This window comes from Pagrus major, chromosome 18, assembly GCF_040436345.1.
Source record: "Pagrus major chromosome 18, Pma_NU_1.0".
NCBI lineage: Eukaryota > Metazoa > Chordata > Actinopteri > Spariformes > Sparidae > Pagrus > Pagrus major.
The window spans coordinates 20,208,271-20,226,726 of NC_133232.1; the positions used below are offsets into that span (position 1 = coordinate 20,208,271).

At 40.8% G+C, this 18,456-nt stretch overlaps 1 protein-coding gene across 1 annotated transcript; it reads left to right on the forward strand.

Annotated features, from left to right (window-relative positions):
• Positions 1-14,741: 14,741 nt before the first annotated feature.
• Positions 14,742-15,263, forward strand: tmsb2 (thymosin beta 2). Its single transcript, XM_073487399.1, has 2 exons — positions 14,742-14,841; positions 15,088-15,263. The coding sequence occupies exons 1-2, from the start codon at positions 14,742-14,744 to the stop codon at positions 15,123-15,125; spliced, it is 138 nt and encodes a 45-aa protein (XP_073343500.1). The 3' UTR covers positions 15,126-15,263.
• The last annotated feature ends 3,193 nt before the right edge of the window (positions 15,264-18,456 follow it).

The window sequence follows — 18,456 nt, forward strand, 5'->3', positions numbered from 1 at the left end:
TGGTGAGAGGCGGAAATAGCTGTTTAACTAGTTATGGCAACACCACTGGCTCATGTATCAGCATACTAATTACTCGTTTTCCTCCCTGAGGGCGCTGTACATGGAAATGGTGTTGGGTAAAGTGGGGAGAGGGAGGGCTGGAGAAAAGAGAATGGGGTCAGTAGAAGCATCGCTATAGATATAATGAAGTGACTGGTAATTTTTCGTGGCAGAGCAACACGGGAGGGAAACATGGAGGAAACAAAAGGGGAGATAACGACTTGTGCTGGCCTATTTAAAGCCGGTGTACGGGGTTTGAGCGTGAAGGAATGAGCAAAGCCCAAGTGTGAAAGCGCATGAGTAGATGGCATCCTGCATCAGACTGTTTGGGAAAGGAAAGGCGGTGGAGTATCTCCACCTCCTCGGCCACTTGTTTACCTTATGTGTGGAGTATTTCATCTGTTGTTTTTGTCGGCCTTGGCGCTGGCGATGATACATTCGTATGTGTGGTCGGGTGATGCATTGCTCTCGCTGGTGCTTAGTAAACCAGATGCCTGTTGTATGATTTACAACAGGATGCCAAATTTGTGAATAGGTGCAGAGAGGCTTGATGAAAGCCTTTTGTTAGTTGAGAAGGTGAGCTTCCACCAGGTTGATCCAAAGGGCCAAGGTCAGTCGGTTTTATCAAGCCAATTTTGAGTCTTGCAGACATCCCTGCAGAAGTTAACAAATCCCTTTGCTTCTGTTTACACCTGAAGGTCCTGGGTTGTAGCTGCATCATACATTTAGCAACCTGCAGTTTTTCCACGATGGAGAAAGTACTTCACATGCCAACCTGTAACACATTCAGGGAGGAAGTAACAACAGCAGCAGCAGTTTGTGTCATGGTGCTACTGTGGCAGTCCTGTTGTTTTTCTGTGTTCAGTTCTTCCTCCCTCCTTTTCTCCCTCACCTGCACCTTCTCTTGTGTGTGTGTCTGTGGGCGTGGCAGCAGCAGAGTGGCACACCTGTTCCAGATCATCTCATCACACTCTGGCTTTATCTACCTGGTCTCTCCACCACTTCGGCGCTAGATTATTACACCCCATACAGTGACTGTAGTGCTGCGATTTAGTGTTCTCCATACACTCAGAGTGATTTCTGTGTTCTTGCCGTTGCACTAATGCCCTTTCTCTTTGGCTGCAGAAATCTCCAGCACTGTTCTACACTACTTCCAGTTTGTTCTCCTGTGTTCCTCCATGCCGGCTCCAGCCAACCCTGCCTTCCTGCAAGTCTGGTCTTCTCCTCCCCATTACTCTCCGGAAATCACAGTTTGTGAAATAAAGTCCTTTATTCACTGACTTCCTGTCTCTGATTTTCTGCATTTGGGTCCTAAGAAAAACCCCCACCAAAACAGTTTGGACCTGCAACTATACTCTTAGAAATAAGGGTTCCAACAGGGGTCTTCCTAAGTGGACTAATTATTTGACTTCTGTGTGGGCGACCACAATTCCTGTCAAGAGTTGTAGAGATTTGTTTTATGGCTCTTTACCATAAGTATTTTAAACATATTTAAATTTTTCAGCCGCAGTTTGATTAGGTTTAGAAAATAAAACTACTTGGTTAGATTTAGGAAAAGATCACGATCTGGATTTAAATTAATAAGTCAGTGTTTACTTTTGGTTTTATACGGGACAGGACAAGCAATGATCACCAAAAAATAATCTGTTTGACATTATGACATTATATGTGATGAGACACCCACTGCGAGCAGTATTTTTATATATATATATACATACATATATATATGAGAGAGAGAGATAGATATAGTTGTGTTTTATATTCTGTATTCTGTTGTATTTGGGTTTTACACAGCATCCCAACTAATAGGAAGTATTTATCCAGCAGTAAACAGTATAGACATGTCAGTGTCACCACCTACAGGCATCTAGTGCTGCAGCTGCTGTTCTTTAAAAGAGTCTGTCTGTGAAAGACAAAATGTTACATAAATATGTGAGAAATTCCAGTGCTTGCCTATTAATCATCAACATGTATACATTTTCAGTTCCAACTGCTGTTGCTGCTGTTTGTGCTGCTAAACGGTGCAGAACTGCATGTCAGACACCTCAAATTTCAGCCCTGCAGACGGATTACATCAGCCGGACGTTGTGCTCTGCATAAATGAAACTGTGTCCTCGTCATCACAACGCTCCTCTCTCCCGTTTCCTTTTCTCTCTTGTTTGTTTGTGTGACTGCCAGCCACTCTAATGTTATCTGAAACGCATACAACGTAAAGCGTGGCATACCTTTAACAGAAGAAGCTAACACACATAAGTACATTTTCATACATGTGCAAACAAGCCTGCATGCACACATCTACAGCTCTTGTTTAGGTAGATTTACATTGTGTAAGCACAACAGACTGGATGAACGTCAAGTTTACAGAGGAGTTTAGGCTACATGGGTATATGTGGTATGTGACAGTTTACTTACAACCATAGCCAAAAAAACCACATGAATGCTGGTTGGGTCAACGACCCACAAGTAGCCCTAATGACCCTGAAACTCAGAGCTCACACGTGTCCTTAACGACTCTGTAAGGACACTCCCACACAGAGTCTAAAAGCCTGCAACTCCCCTCCAGTTAGTTAGAACTGAAGAAGCCTCTTGGATGAGAGGTGAAAGGTCTTCAAGAAACTGAAACAACTCCAGTTACCTACTATATGGCACTTAACACATAGCCAAAATGTATAATTGTAGAGAAATCAACATTTGATTTCCAAGTATTGTGTAAAAGTTGGTTACTCCATCTCTGAGGCTTGTCTTCATTGTACCGTGCTAACAGGATCTGAACTGACAAGCAGTGCAATCTGTAGCTTTGTCTCAAGTTGGTAAGAGGAGGGGAGGTGAGGAGGTATGGTAATCATTGGCCAATGGCTCACCCACAATTGGCTGCTCGAGATCATCGTGTTTGTGAAAGCCTCCCGGAGGATCCGCGAGGCCAATCATCTCTTCCACTCCAAGACGGAAGTCTGTCTGTTTGTGGTGCATGAAATGTGACTGTCAGGGTCTGCTGACGCACCTGCCTGCAGACACGCACAGACGCATTCACACACACACACCGAAGCTGGTAATTGGGCTCATAAAGCCAAAGGACAAGAGCAGCAAAATCTCACCTCCTGTCTTTGTGTGTAAGTGTTTAAGTGTGTGAGCGCGCAAGCGTTTTTCTGTGTTGCAGTTCAAATGCCCTGGCATACTCTTACCCTCCTAAAACCAGGCAATTTCCTGTGAGGCCAGCGGAGTGTGACAGCAGCAGGTGCCTAATGGGCAAAGCTTAGGAAACAGGGCATTACCAAAATCCAGCAAACTCAATTGTATTAATCCTTGGGATTAGCAGCTTTAATTCTCAACAGTTTAAAAAAGTCTTATTTCCTTTCTGAAAATGGGAGCAGCACGTGAGGTGAATATTCAACTGTTTCAAGAGTTTTCCTCCTTGTTTTAGTTGGGAAATCTGTGTTTAAACTTCGGTCTGCAGCCGTAATTCCACATCTTGATGTCGAGATCCAAAAAAGAGGAGAAAAGAAAAGAAATGACCACAAGCGGAGGCATCAAATCAGAGAATCCTGTCAGTACCTTCAAATCTCTGGTTTACCTGTCAGCTCCATGATGAGCACACTTTTTGCTAATTAACGATCAATCCCTTGCTGATATCAAAGGCCCATTATCTTAACCCCACTCTACACATCGCCCCCAAGACCACTGAAAACTGTCAGTTTTAATCTCCCTCCCCGCCGCCGTCCTCCCATCTCTCTCTCATACACACACAGCTTTCAAATAAGGGATTTAGATTACAGTGAACAGTGCTGGCTTCATGATGATGAAGTGTGTGTACTCTGAGGGTGAGCCTTATTGGAATTCATATGATGTTTGTCGACTCCCTTCATATAAACAGGTGGCTGTGTGGAGATAACGTACAGCATATTGTGCCGGCGATGATGCACCCGTACGCGCACGGTGTGGTGTGTGTGTGTGTGCTTCCTTTTTTAATCCTAAAGCAGTCAGAGGGACATTTATTAATCTCTCTATTTCAGAAGAGGAGCGTCGCAGCCTTTCAGGTGTATGAGCAGGGATTCCTGAACAGATGTCACCCTGTATCCAACCAGTATGGAGCTGCAACAACAAAACAAAGACCAGTTTTGCTTTGTTGCCATTGCTGCAGAAAGGTGCATAACAAAAGCCTCAATTTTTCTGCTCCACATCCATATTCTCCTAGCATACTTCCACCAATTTCACCAATTTTTGATTACTCCAAAGGTCACATGAGCGGTTTGGATGTGCCTGAGCCAGAAGATGAGCACTGCTTTTGAAAAAGACTGGGCGTGTCCTTTGTTGTTGTTTTTTTTTAAATAGACCACATGCGATAGCAAGCCTTTGCCTTTATTCATCGTCAAGGTAACAAGAACCTGACTGTCACCGTAGAGACGCGAAGTTCCGCTCGTCATGAATGAGGATCAAGAAAAAAAAACAGAAGCAACGATTTAAGGTGAGTGTGTTTGTGTGTGTGGCCCACTCCTTTCTTTGATCCGAATAAAAGATGAGTTTTTTCCAGTTTCCTCTGCCGACGCCTTCGCTATAGCACTACGATGACATGCTGACCTTGCCACTTCACATCCGGTGGCTAGTCAACCTCTGCATTGATCTCTTGTTTCAAAGGCTCAGAAACACAGGCTGACAGGGCTGACAGAGCCATTACACTTCATCACGGCTAAATCAAATAGACTTCACACTGTGCCAGAATGATTTAGGGCACTTGTTAAAGGTGCTTTAAATAACACTTTCATCTCGTCCCATGACAAAGTAATTCACAGTTTATCTGCAAATGTGATTGGGTAGTTTAATACGAGACAGTGCTGCAGTACAGTACGTGTCTAACTGTTGCATCCTAGAATATTTCCTCCACATTAGATGCTACCTTGTTCTATTCATGTCCCTTAAAAGCCACCATGAGCTGTGCCAAAGACCGAGACATGCAAGCTTCTTGGTCACCGATCGACGTTTGGACACTAAGTTATAAATAACTAGACGCTGCTTTAACAAATTATCCTCGCTTTGAAAGCTGCTATGACTCACTCAGCCCACACAGTTTTTCATTTGAATGTTACAGTAAACCACTAATAGCCCTCTTACTGTATAAGGTCACATCATCACTGGTTATCGGCAGAGGAAAGCTAATTTATACTGGGGAGAAGAGAAAAATACATTTTCTGTCTGATTTTGGAGAAAGTGAAAATGCTTCTAGCACTGTTATAACAAACCTATCTGCAAAGACAGAATACAATGTGTTTTTTGATGCTTCAGTTTGTGTAGGAATACCTTTGCTGTATACATTTTTCTCAATAATGTGTATCATTATATTTGAGCCTAAGGTCTGAAAAGAATGAGTTCTCTGTCATTTAAAACTTTTAGCTTGGCAACTGACTTCAAAGCACAGGCTGAGCGAGCGACTGCGTCATCAAGACTGTCAGTCTCCAAAATAACAAGGAGTCTGAGTTAGGAGACCAGTCAATGCTGGCCGCATTCATCCTTTAAAGGGATTGTGAGACTTGACTCACATTTGTCCTCAGAGACTTGAGAAGTGACCCTTTAAGACAACACTGTTGTGTTGAGTGTGACAGCGATCAGCCAAGATGATATTTTTCCCTAAAAGAAATCAGAATGGGAGCAACTCTAAAGTTTTGCAGTAATACTTTAGCATTTCTAAGCGTGCACTGTAGCAGCATGCTTGCAGAATAGTTTAAAGCAGACGTTAGACATTATTGCTGTGTATTTGAAACTCTGAACTTCAGCCAAAAGAAAATGTAACATCGCTGTCACGGCATCCAAAGGCAGTGATGCCTTGAACGGTAGCAGTTTGTGGTGTTTTTTTTTAAATGCACTCCAAAAATCATGTTGAATAATTTATCCGGCAAGGGGATTACAAACGTTGACAAAAGCGGTTCCATATTTCGATTTTAACTCCAAAGATGTTGACAAAATAACAAAAGAAATATAGGGTATAGCATTGAAGACAGCCTCAGCCGACACTGACTAATCAGCAGCCATGACCAGGTGAGTATACAGAGACTATTCAGTCACCTGACTAAACAGTTAAAGGAGCACTATGTAGTTTTTGAGAAGAAATTCAAACTATTAATAAGGTAATAATACAAACTCATAACTGAATAAACAAGCTGTTCTCAGAGGCAAGAGGTCCCCAGAACACTGTTTGAAGCTAGAAAGGTGGCAGGGTCCGCCACATATAAATAAAGTAAAACAGTATGAAATTGTGTTGTCCTTTTAAGGTCAGTTTGTTTATTCAGTCATGAAATGACGAGAGTTTGTTTCTTTACTTTGTTTAGGCTTAAAAAATCAGTTGTTTCTCAGATGAATTTAAGATGATCTTTACCGTTACTCTGCCATAGATCCCAGGTGCATTAAGCAGAAACTGCAGACAATATTTTACAGGTGAGTTTCTCAGTTAAAGGGGATGCTGCTGGCTGGCACTTTCTCCTGGCTAGTTTAGCCTGCAGCACTATCAAAGTCACAATTTTGTGTGGCTAAAAAACAGATATGGACCTTTAATTGTGTATTTACATTTCATACACTATATACTTAGGGTTTTTAAAAAGGAGGTAGTTGATGCACATGACCGAACAACACTCCTAGCAAACACATGGCTTTACTTCTGCCTTCATCCAAAAAGGAGACAAATTAGAGATTTCTTAAAAAGGAGGCTCTTAATTGGACTGGTTGCCAACCAGTCCAATTAAGAGCCTCCTTTTTAGACCCTCGGTATGGCCAGGACGACTTCTTTTCTTTTTTCACTTGTCTATTACTCTACACTGCAGACATCCAAAGCTCACATGGCAGGCCTCTCTACTGCCTGTGTTTTTGCAATATTAGCTGGTGCTGAAATAGTGTCATTTCAGCTCCCTCTTCTGTTCATTTGCATGTCCTTGTACTTTTTATTATGCATTTGTTATGCATTGCAAATACCAGAGAACTGGATAAAACTATTCATTCTGCCAATATCACCAAATGGGATAAGCATCTTATCGAGCGCCTGTATTGTGTATTTAAAAAGACATTAACCAAGATGCTAAAATCCATATTCTAAACATATACATTTATATATATATATATATATATATATACACATATATATATATACACATATATATATATATATGTATGTATATATACATATATATGTATGTATATATACATATATATATAAAGGATATATTCAAAGGAGAATTCTGGGAACATTTCAGACTACAAACCCAAAAGCCTACAAGCCATTTATCATAAAAATCTTCTACAAGTTCTGCCTGTAGAGTGAGACTCTGGATAAACAAAATCACCCAACAGTTACAAGATGCTTATCTGGAAAACTAGATAAATGAAAGACAGATTCAATGCAAACATAACTGTTATCTGGTTCTGAATAGTGAGTACAAGTTGGCAGAATGTCTTTTCACTGTGTGAGATCAAAAGCAGAGTTCAATCTTGAGGCAGCCACAGTCTGGCCACACACACCACATAAGAAAAATCAGAGAACCTACAGAAGGAAGTAGTCAGTGTGCAACTGGGGAGAAACTGAAAAATTCCATTTTAATTTGTTGATGGTTCAGAAATCCATACAGAGGAAATAAAGCTGCGTTTGCGTGCAGCAACATTTAGGAACTAATTGTTATTTTAATTGCCAGCTATTAACAACTTTCCAACACACTCGATTTTGTATCCCTTAAGGCAAGAGATGATTCTTTCAAAACAGCTTTTTACAAATGAGTAAATTTGTTTGTGTTGTTTGTGTGTCACACATTTGTTCGTCTAATTTACTGACGCATGGATTTAAAGGATTTATCATTTGCTTAATCCATCTGAGCCTTCAGTTGTGTGCATCCTTAATATATTGCAGTTGTCCCTGAGAGAAAGTAGAGGAATCTCTGCGAGGGAGGGATGCTGAAAGAGAGAAGATGCATGGAGAATATTTACTTTGAAATGTTAAGCCTTGCAAACAAAGCTTAAGCTCACCCTAAAAGTATAGATGTTTCAAGAAGAATTATGTGATGAGCACACAAACGCCACTTACAACACCGTGAACACACACCGACAATGATGGGCGTCAAATTCAGTGATTGCCGTTACTCCCTGATACCTGATAATACAAACGTGCTTTGCGTTTATAGCAGCGCTGCAATCTTCCATCTATCTCTTCCTCTCTCTTGGTTCCTAAACCCTCATCTCTGTCTCCATCTCCTCTCCTCCCTCTGTGCTGTGTTCCTTCTCCTCTTTTCATCTCTGTCACTGTCCTCCAGCTGGCTAGGTGAGATAACTCCTCCACACCGAGATACTCTCAGCTCATTGGCCGGGTGATGGAACACAGGGCAGCAATCAAACACTGCATCATTAGTCGTGGAGATCATGAGCTAAGGCAGCGTGTTTATCCGGTCTTACTGATCCTGCACTGTCCTAATCCATCCTGCACGTCCCACAACTCTCCAGAAACACACTCCATTCTGGTGTGTCTGCACAATAGCTCCATTTTGTTTAAACACCTAATTCCCCTCTGAAAGCGGAGAAATCAGATTTGTTTGAAAGACAACTCGGCACTCTTACAATGACTGACAAAGTTAAAAGATTATTTTCGCCTCTGCGTATTAGAGTTCGCTCTGTTGATTTAAGGCTGATAAAAGTGACTGGCAGGATTTAATATGTGTGATTGCGGTTGGTAATTACACTTCATTCACTGACAACACTTAATATCATCTTCCATTAACTTGGACGATGAGCAATGCAAGTGTGCAAATGTATACGCGCGAGTGTCTGTGTCTTCAGAGTGTGGACTCTGCTTTACACACACTTCATGAAACACAGCTACGGCCAGCTAACACATGAAGCAGCCCCATAAGAACACAAGGATAAAGGAACCTGGAAAGAAGAGAGTGGACTGTTAATTGTAATGAAACAAGACAAAGGGTCTGCAGTCATGCTAATGGCTCTGTGGGGCAGTACTTAAGCAGAGTGGTGCTTTGGGTTGCACTGTTAACTGAAACGTTATCAAAATCGCAATACTGCCAAATCCCTAATGCAAAAATGAAGGTAAAATATGTAACAAAACAGAAGTATTGTAGTGCTGCAGAGATGTCTTGGCCTGTCAAAAAATTGAAATATGCTAAATATCGTGCAGCCCCGGTGGTGCTTCAGCTTAATGCTAACATCAGCATGCTGGTATACGGGCAATGACACTGCTAACATGTTGCAGCTGAGCAGATATCATGTTAACCATGTTCGCTATCGTAGTTTAGCATGTAAGCATGCTAACATTTGCTATTAAGACCAAAGTAGAGCTAAAGTTCATTAGAACATTAGCTTTGCAACAAGTATTTGGATGAAGAGCAGACTTTGAGACCATCACGGCCCACCACCTCCAACCTGACCATTTGAGAGATAGAGAGTCAGAATTAATTCATCTGGATGGCCAGGATTACTGATAACTAACAAAACATTTTTGATTACAGCAGACTGCAAACGTGAACACCAACATACTATAGGTCAAAGCAACCACACCAACTGCAGTCAACAACAGCAAAGAGATGAAAAGGAAGAATTATTCTGCAGACTCCTTTATAAAATCTCTCAATTTTGTGAGTTGATGCATTTGGAGAAACATAAACTTTGTGAAACGCTGTCTATGATAAAGCCTTAATTATTTGGTCATTCTCATAAATTCAGCTAACGTTTATATATGAAGACATTTCTTGCCTTGTGTGAAAAACATTGTGTCCAATACAGATGTTTCAGGACAGGAGCGCAGATCTCCTAAACCAGACAATTGTCAAGTAAGATTAGGCGTTACGATCAAAAAGGTTTTTATATCATGTGGACAATCAATTGACAGCTTTTATAATGCCTTGTTTTAAGGGGTGCTGCAGCCCCCTCAGCCCCCGTACTTCCCGTGTCCTTGCTTATTTGTACAAGATTTCATGCCAATCCATCCGTTTTTTTAATTTTGGCTAAAGAAGTGGATCAACAGACTAATGTTGCCATCTACAGAGCCACGCTGCTAGCATGGTTAAAAACAAGTGTGGAAAAAGTGTGAATGGTGTAATATCAAAAAGAGGATGAGATTTTTCACTGTAAAAAAATAAATAAAGAACCCTAAGTGACCAGTCTCCCTGCAAAACTTTCTAAGCGTAGTTAATACAGATGATACAGACTGCTGTCTCTCACTGCATAAACCTCATGTTAACTTATTCACATTTTTACAGTCAGGATTGAAGTCTATCTTAAATGACCAGTCAAATCAACAAAAACTAAGAAAGGTCTGCTTTAAACAACATTCCCTTCCAACAAATCGTGCAAATTCATGACAGTAGATAGTTGCATCACTGCTGAATTGACAATCATTTTTCATTTGAACCGCTTCCTGTTATCTCTTAGTGTCACGCTAAAGCAGCGAGCTAACCGGCTTGAAGCTCTGTGCGCCATTAACAGGCAAGTTTGGAAGAAACCGTGTTTGGGAAAGTGTGAAGAGTTTTTTAAACACATTAGTAACATTAGGACTCAAGCTGTTGCAAGCTGTTATGGTGGGTGGGTTCGAGTGTTGAGGGACGAGTGCACCCTGGTGGCCCCTCATAGACTGTTCATCTGAGTGCCTGAGAGAAGTTAAATAGTGCTGTGCTGCCATCCTGTGTTTACAACATATGTGAGCATGACTGTGCACTAAAGACTTCCTATATGTTCTTAAATAAAGTAGAGTGAGATTAAATATCTATCTATCTCTGTCAGTCTGTCTGTCTGTCTTAAACTGTGTGGTGCTGCCATCTCCTGGCTCTTACTATGCACAACCTCAGAGTGCGTTCATCACTCATTCATCTGAACACTGACAAGCAGCACGTTGACAGACTCGATCCCAGAAAAGGTTTACCGCTCCAATACCATCCGCCAACAAGCAGCAGCCTGTCTGACTCTTCTGACAGGTCGTTTGGTTGTTAGGTCTGACCTTTGTCAGCGTGCATCTCATGTCCAAGCCTCAAATATGATAACATTTCAAGAAGAAAGGTTAATGGGGGGCTCAGGCAAATTTAGAGAAGGTCAAACACATTCGCACAGAGACACAATATCACGAAGACACAAGCAACTCAATAGAAGCACACGTCTCAAAGGCTGAATCAGTAAATGATCTGAAGAGCAGGAGAACATCATTAGCTCCATAAGGCCATCACATAGTCTGGATTACTAGGTATCCTGTTCAGCAATCTTCATTTCAAGTGAAGTTCATTTTGCTTATTAAATGTGTGACGACCACATGCACAATGGCTCTTAGATGAAGCACTTCCACACTTCATCCAGCAGGTGGTGCTGCAGCTCCCTCACAGAGCCCTCACAGGTATTTATGACCTCATTGTGAGCCAGCAAAACCCAAAGTCATCCTGTAATGTGATGTCACACATTAACACAGCGCTTACCAGAACATAATGGACACCCCCTTGCTCGGCTCACTGTATCATTTCAAGGGTTGAGGTCATGTTGACTCATCGTCACTATGCTATTCTGAGATGAGCTGCCTGCTCAGAGAGAAATGTCCTCAGCGGCTGCATCAGCAAGCCGTGCCCCTGGGAAGATTAAAGAGGGAAGACCAGCAGGTTTCATGATGTCAGCAGAGGGCCATGAGCTCGACACACGATGGCTCGATTAGAGTATGATGTAATCAGGAGCTGCTTGATCAGTCGCAAAATAAAGGATATGACAAATAGTGTTGAAACCAAGCATACAGATATTTAAATAACAGCTGTGATGCGCACCATATTCAGTGGAAAAAAGTTGTCATTTGGTAGCGAGTAAAGTTAATGACAGTACTAGATATACTGTATGATAATGTGTAGGGCTACAACTTATTTATATTATTTTCCATATCATTGAATCTGCTGATTGTTTCCTTGATTAATGAATTAATTATTTAGCGTATACAGTGTCAGAGAATAGCTGAAAAAATGTAAATTCCTTGTTTATAATATTCATAAATATACAGCTTACTATCAGAGCTAAGCTAAGAACAACAGCAGATATGAGAAGTTACTTTTGAAAAATTATATAATTGATTGTACAGGATCAGTCATTTTACCATAAATGATTCTGTTGTGTTTGTCTTTTATTTTTGTGCAAATGTTTTGCATGTGTTGTGCTGGTTTGTCTGTAATATTGAGTACTGAGTTTTGTATAATGTGTAAAGGCCCTTGTAAGGATCGGCACTGCAGACCAGCTTAGGTTATAATTGCTGTGGTATGTGGCAGTGACCCCTGATAAATACTTGTCCCTATAAAAATAAACATTTACATATATAAATAGAGTTTTCTACAGGGCTTTGGCTTAGTGCAAAAAAGGGTATCAACTGTCATTCTCACCACAGCTCTATAAATATTCATGACAATTTCAGCATTAAATGACTATTATAGCAGGATAGAAGAATTTCAGAGTAGATATAAATTCACAGAGAAATTTTGTTGTTGAGTGCTTTTGGCTGTTTTGTGGAGTTTTGTGTACCTGTGCTATTTGTATATATTTTCTTGTAGAGATTTGTGTATTTGTGCTGTTTTGTATACATATTCTTGTTGAGTTTGTTTGTGTTATATTGTATATATTTTCTTGTTTAGCTTTGTGTATTTCCGTTATTTTTTTTGTTTATTATTTTCTATCTGAGTTTGGTGTATTTGTGCTGTTTTGTTTATATAATCTTGTTGAATATTGTTTGTGTTGTTTTGTATATATTTCCTTGATGACTTTTGTGTATTTGTACTGTTTTGTATATATTTCCTTGATAAGTTTTGTGTATTTTTGCTGTTTTATACAGAATTTCTTGTTGAGTTTTTGGTATTCGAGCAGTTTTGTTTACATTTTATTGGTGAGGTTGTTTATTTTTTGTGCTGTTTTGTGTGGATTTTCTTATGAGTTTTGTGTATGTGTATAAAAGGCAGATCTAAGAACACACAGCAAACTAGCCTAGGCTATAAATGAAGTGGTATGTGGCACTGGTCCATGTCATACACTTGTCCCTCTAAAAATAAAACAACCCATACAAAATAAGTAATTGAAAATATGTCCCTGCAGTATAAAAATAAACTAGTGACTTTGTGCAATTTTGAAATGCTCATAACTGTGACACATTCTCAGCACGTGATGAATATTATAGAGAAGTAGTCACAGTACATGTAAATTGACAAAATCCTCTTTCTGCCATCTCATGCAGTCTTTCGCAGACCTACTCAGCATAAACACTGTATACTACAATCTATAACACACAATATATACGTAAATAATTAAAACAATCAATCACAGATGAGCTTAAGAGCACAGCTGTTTCCTGTCAGTGGCTGGTTTCCTCTAGTCTTTTCCCTTGACAGCATTAATATTGATGACGTGGAAGAAGGCTGACCAAGCTCTCTCTCTCTCTCTCTACCATCTCTCTCTCTCCCCCTCCCTCCCTCTTATACCCACACCCTTGATGCAGGCAGGCGTGCACACACCGGCAGATTCACTCAGCTTCCGCATCGCTCTCCCTTCTCCATCTCTGTGTCTCTATCCCTCCCTGTTCTCTCCGCTGGTGGATTTTAGCCCCACTGCTGCGTGGAACACCGGTAAGAACGAATCATCTTGTTCTTTATGTCTCTTTATGTGCCGTGTGTCTCCTTCTGGTTCTTTTTTTACTAGAGTCAAACAAAGGATTGGGGTGTGGCTGGATGAGGGGAAGCTGACTGCTAATGGCAGCTGTGAAATGATGTAAAAGAGGGATGTTGAGGATGATTATGATTGTGGTGGTGATGATAAGGGAACAATAGAGCAAATGTTTGAATAATCAGGTTTACTGATGAATTGAAAAAAGGTGAGATTATGACTACTGCTGCTGCTGCTAATATCAAGACTTCGTAGGGCTGGATATGGACACCATTTGCCGCTGAGGGTAGTGAAGAAACGATTGCCTTGCTTCAAGAAACTGACATGTTTAAAATTCTGGCCACGTGCCCAGCATGTCTATTTCTATGTCAGACCTTTTTTTATTAGGCCCCATTCAAATTCAGACCAGTGAGAATAATTTTACAGCAGCTTGGTTTACAAATGATTGGCTGTAGGCTGGTGGTCCTGTCACATTACAGCAGCAGTGGCTCAAACAGGCGTGACTGGGCCAGACTGTGAAATACAGATTAGTCAGACCTGAGGCTAGGTCAGGAATATGACTGCAGTGGAGCCTGTGGAGCCTCCATCCACAAGGCTGCAGGGGTGGATGCAGAAGAGAGAGAGAGAGAGAGAGAGAGGGAGGATGCGGAGGGAGAGAACAAAGACCTCAGAGAGGGAAAAGAAGAGACAAAGGAAAGAACAGACAGATGGGTAAAAATAGGCACATGCGAGCTACATAGGCGTTTTGTACAGGAGAATATCGAGACAGAGGATGTGTGGGAGGCGGCCACCACTCACAGGCATGCATGTGGACGTGTCTGAGCTGCACATGTGGTAGCCACTCCCTTTATGTGCAGTCGGTTATTTTAGATGGCAGACAAAGCCATTAAGATTTCTTTTCTGATCGCTTGTCAAACATTGCTCCACACATTTGCTCTTGAATACATCCTATACAATACACGAATAAGCTCCTTCTGTGTTGCTGCATTATCAGTATGATGGCTGACAGGAAAGGTCAAACATGTGCGCTCAGGTGGGATTTCTTTTTTTCATCCTTTACAGCCAAAATGTCTGACAAGCCTGACATGACTGAGATCGCCCGTTTCGACAAGACAAAGCTGAAGAAGACAGAGACAAAAGAGAAAAACCCTCTGCCCACCAAAGAGAGTGAGTGTCCCTCGAGTCTACAGTATGTGTGTGAAGCCTTGATCCAACCCCTGCAACAATTTTCCTGTCTGTCATCGCTCAGCACTTCAAGTGCTGACAAAAGACTACATGCTGAGCAAGCAGAGCAGCAAAAAAAATCCCAAATTGCTGCAGCATCAGCACATCATCAACACACAGCATGCCTCTCACGTATTCACTGCACACACGCCTGCTGATCTAAACTGTCTTCTTCTTTTCTTTCCCCAGCCATTGAGCAAGAGAGGAAAGGCGATGCCACACCTTGACTTCTGAGCACATGAAGAAAAGAAGCTGAGATGCCACAGCAAAAAGCACTTTCTTTTGATTATCACAGTATTTCAATCTCTTACTTTGTCTTCAGATAAGGGTGCTCTTGAGCTCCCTGGGGTGCCGTAAATGTTCATGGCATCCTCACATGGGGGTTCTCTTACCACTCTAGTGGAAAAACTTTAGCCTGGGTGCCTGTCTTGCACTGTTAGCCTGTAGCTAGCATGTCTCCAATATTGCCAAACTGGAGAGTGGTGTAGTGATGTAGCACAGAAAGACAGGCAGGCATCCAGGCTATGGGGAGGTGGGGTGGGGCGGGGGGGTCTACATACATGGGAGTCTAATCATGTGGGATGTTTTCTTAATAAACTTTTTACTTTTCTTTATGAAATAAATATGAAGACGTGAAACCAGTCAGACCTGTACATAATGCTGTCTTCTTTATGTCTACGTGCTCATACATAAACCGATGAGGTGTGGACTGATCACACTCGGCCATTGAAAAAATACGCATTAGGTGCCTGTACAGTAAATAAAGTACTGCAGTAACCGCACCTCACACGGTATATAAATGCATACTCAGTGTCTCTGTGTCGTAATTTGAACAATCCTACATCAACGTAAGGTGTCATCATATTTTCAAGATGTAAACAAAGTGAAATGCACAAACAGCTGCCATTATTTTGTGTATTTTATTGAATTGGTCATTTAAGAAGAAAGGTTAGCCGTACATATTTTAATACCTTCATAACACTGTATGCCAAGTGGCTAATAGAAGAGCCCAACCAACAATTGATGATTGAAGCCGATGCAGATACTGACATTAGGGTGTGAAAAATTCAGATATCGATATAGTGGCTGATATAAAACTTTTTTTTATATCATTGATTCCTCCAATGTAAAACATGTACATACATACATACGTAACAGAGGCGGGATATTTTTCATTTGAAAGGTGCAATATGTAAGAATTGGCCACCTGTCAAGTTCATACTCCAAACAAAAAGGGAGCTGCATACCACAAAAGTAACCGCTAACTGCTGCTAACTGTAGTTGCCCATAGCTAGTTAACTCAGTTAGCCGTGCAGACAGCGAGTCAGACTGGGAGCAAAGGGACCAGGGGAGTGTTAGTGTTTACACTTCTAGCACAGGGGCTTTGGACCAGAACTAGGCTAGCTGGTTAGCGTGCTAACTTCAGTATCTATCTATACAACACAATACATAAGTATCATAATGTCAAAACTGCTATTTATTCACATTCTGTTGATAAATTTAGTTAGTTTCTAATGTTTTAACTAAAATTCTTACATATTGCCCCTTTAACAATGAGCCCATTATCTAAAACGAAACCAGTGTACTGAAACAAACAAACTTATAAATCACCCAAAGCATCTTTTTCTGCATTCTAATCTCCTAAAAAAATCTATCGGTGCATATAGGAGAACATGTATGCAAATACGGATATAGCTGTGATGGGCCAATAGCAGTAGCGAATATTAATCTTACAACTATTTTCATATTAAACTAAACAAACACATGAATACATTATCAACAAAACTTTAAAATAAATAATTGAATGAAAGTCAGTTCTCTATTATGACTTGTTTAGTCCTGTCTCGAACGTTTCGAGCTAGCTTGGCATTAGAGTTTAACTGATTATGGACAAAACTGACAGTTTGTTACTGGACAGAACATTAACTGGCAACAATTCTGACTCAATTTGATTAAGTCATTTCGCACACACACAAAAGAAAACCTATTTAAAAAGAAAATGTAACGATTCCAGCTTCTCAGATTTGAGTATTTGCTAGGAGTTTTCTGACTTCTTGTTGTAGACCCTTCCTTGGGCTCTGGACATTTCTGATGGGGACTGTTCAATATTTTATTGACTAAAAGTTAGATTTTCAAAAATAATCATCAAGTCGTGTAATCGGCAGATAAATGAATAATAGAGCTCATCATTAGTCGCGGCCCTACTTCACATCATTTAGTGAATATTAACAGATGCATTGCTGTTGTGATTTCAAGTCACAACATCCTGTGATGTGGGATACAAAGACTGTGGCTTTGGGTTCCTCTATTGTTACTGCAGCTAACAGGAACTAGCCTGCTAGCTGGAGGATGGAGGCTGGAGGAATGTGATTGGCTGAACAGCGAGGGGAGGCAGGCATTGGTTACAATTATACTGTCATGAAATATATTTTTTTTTTTTTTTTTTTTAAACAACACTGTAGAAACACAGTTGCACCATTATGAATTATATAAACATTTGACTGAGTGGCATTTTAAATAAAACTATTATTTGATAGTATTGAAGATAAAATGACATTTCCCAAAGCCAATGATTTCAGTTTCAATGTATTTAATTACTCCACTATTTTTGACTTTTCTGCATTAATGCTGACAGTACTCATTTATGTAGCCTGTCATGTATTTAGTACAGGTTATTCTCTGATAACTATAATGGTCATTCACAGCCCAGAATCTCCTCCTGACTGATGTCTCTGGCTGGCGTCAGCAGTCCTGCCACCCTGCCCTCGGCCTGTCAAGCCCGTCACCTCCTGAGCCTTTATGGCTCTATTTCTCTCACCTCACACGGCCATAAATCAGCCGTCAACGCTGCTCTAATGTGTCTGAAATGTCTGTTAGAACAATTTAATTAACGCGCATTTTTTTGCTTCATGTTATTCTAAGTCGTGACCACGGCGTTTCCTCTGGTGTGAACTGCAATACACATCATTAAAACTGGCATAAAAAATAATATCCATAATGAAGATCTTAAATCATGATTCTTATGATTAACTGTTATTAGTTTCAAGAATGGCACACATATCAAAATCTACATTTGACAGGTGATCCAACTTCTTATTGATTATATTATAATGATATTGATTGATAGACAAATTAAATATATTACTTTAAATAACGCCCTTCAGTTTCGATTTTTTTTTTTAAAGACATCCAGCAGCCGCGCTGAAACACGCCCAGCTGTTTGCAGGTTATTAACTCATTAAATTCGTTAAATGAGCCTTCAGTCAAGGACAAATTATGAAGCGCCCCAGATTGATTTTTAATCGCTCTGTATTATTTCCCAGCCAGGTGCTGAGCGGCTCTAGGTTTCAGTCATACCGCACAGTGAATGTGGGCGATATCTAATTAGTGGGGATTATCCTCACCTCCACCTCCCCGCCGCTGTGCGCAGGACCTCGCCCAGCCCTCCGCCCATTGTCCGCCGCGCTGAGTGGACTGTTGTTTTAAGGGATCCTGAGTGGCTTAAGAGGGGATTTGACAAGTGTGAGCGATTTCATTTAAAAAACTGTAATGTTAATC

Excerpts from the sequence above, each read along its gene's own strand:
- tmsb2 (XM_073487399.1), top strand. The coding sequence starts at position 14,742 with ATGTCTGACAAGCCTGACATGACTGAGATCGCCCGTTTCGACAAGACA. Across the intron at positions 14,842-15,087 it reads CCCTCTGCCCACCAAAGAGA|CCATTGAGCAAGAGAGGAAA; the intron begins GTGAGTGTCCCT and ends TTCTTTCCCCAG.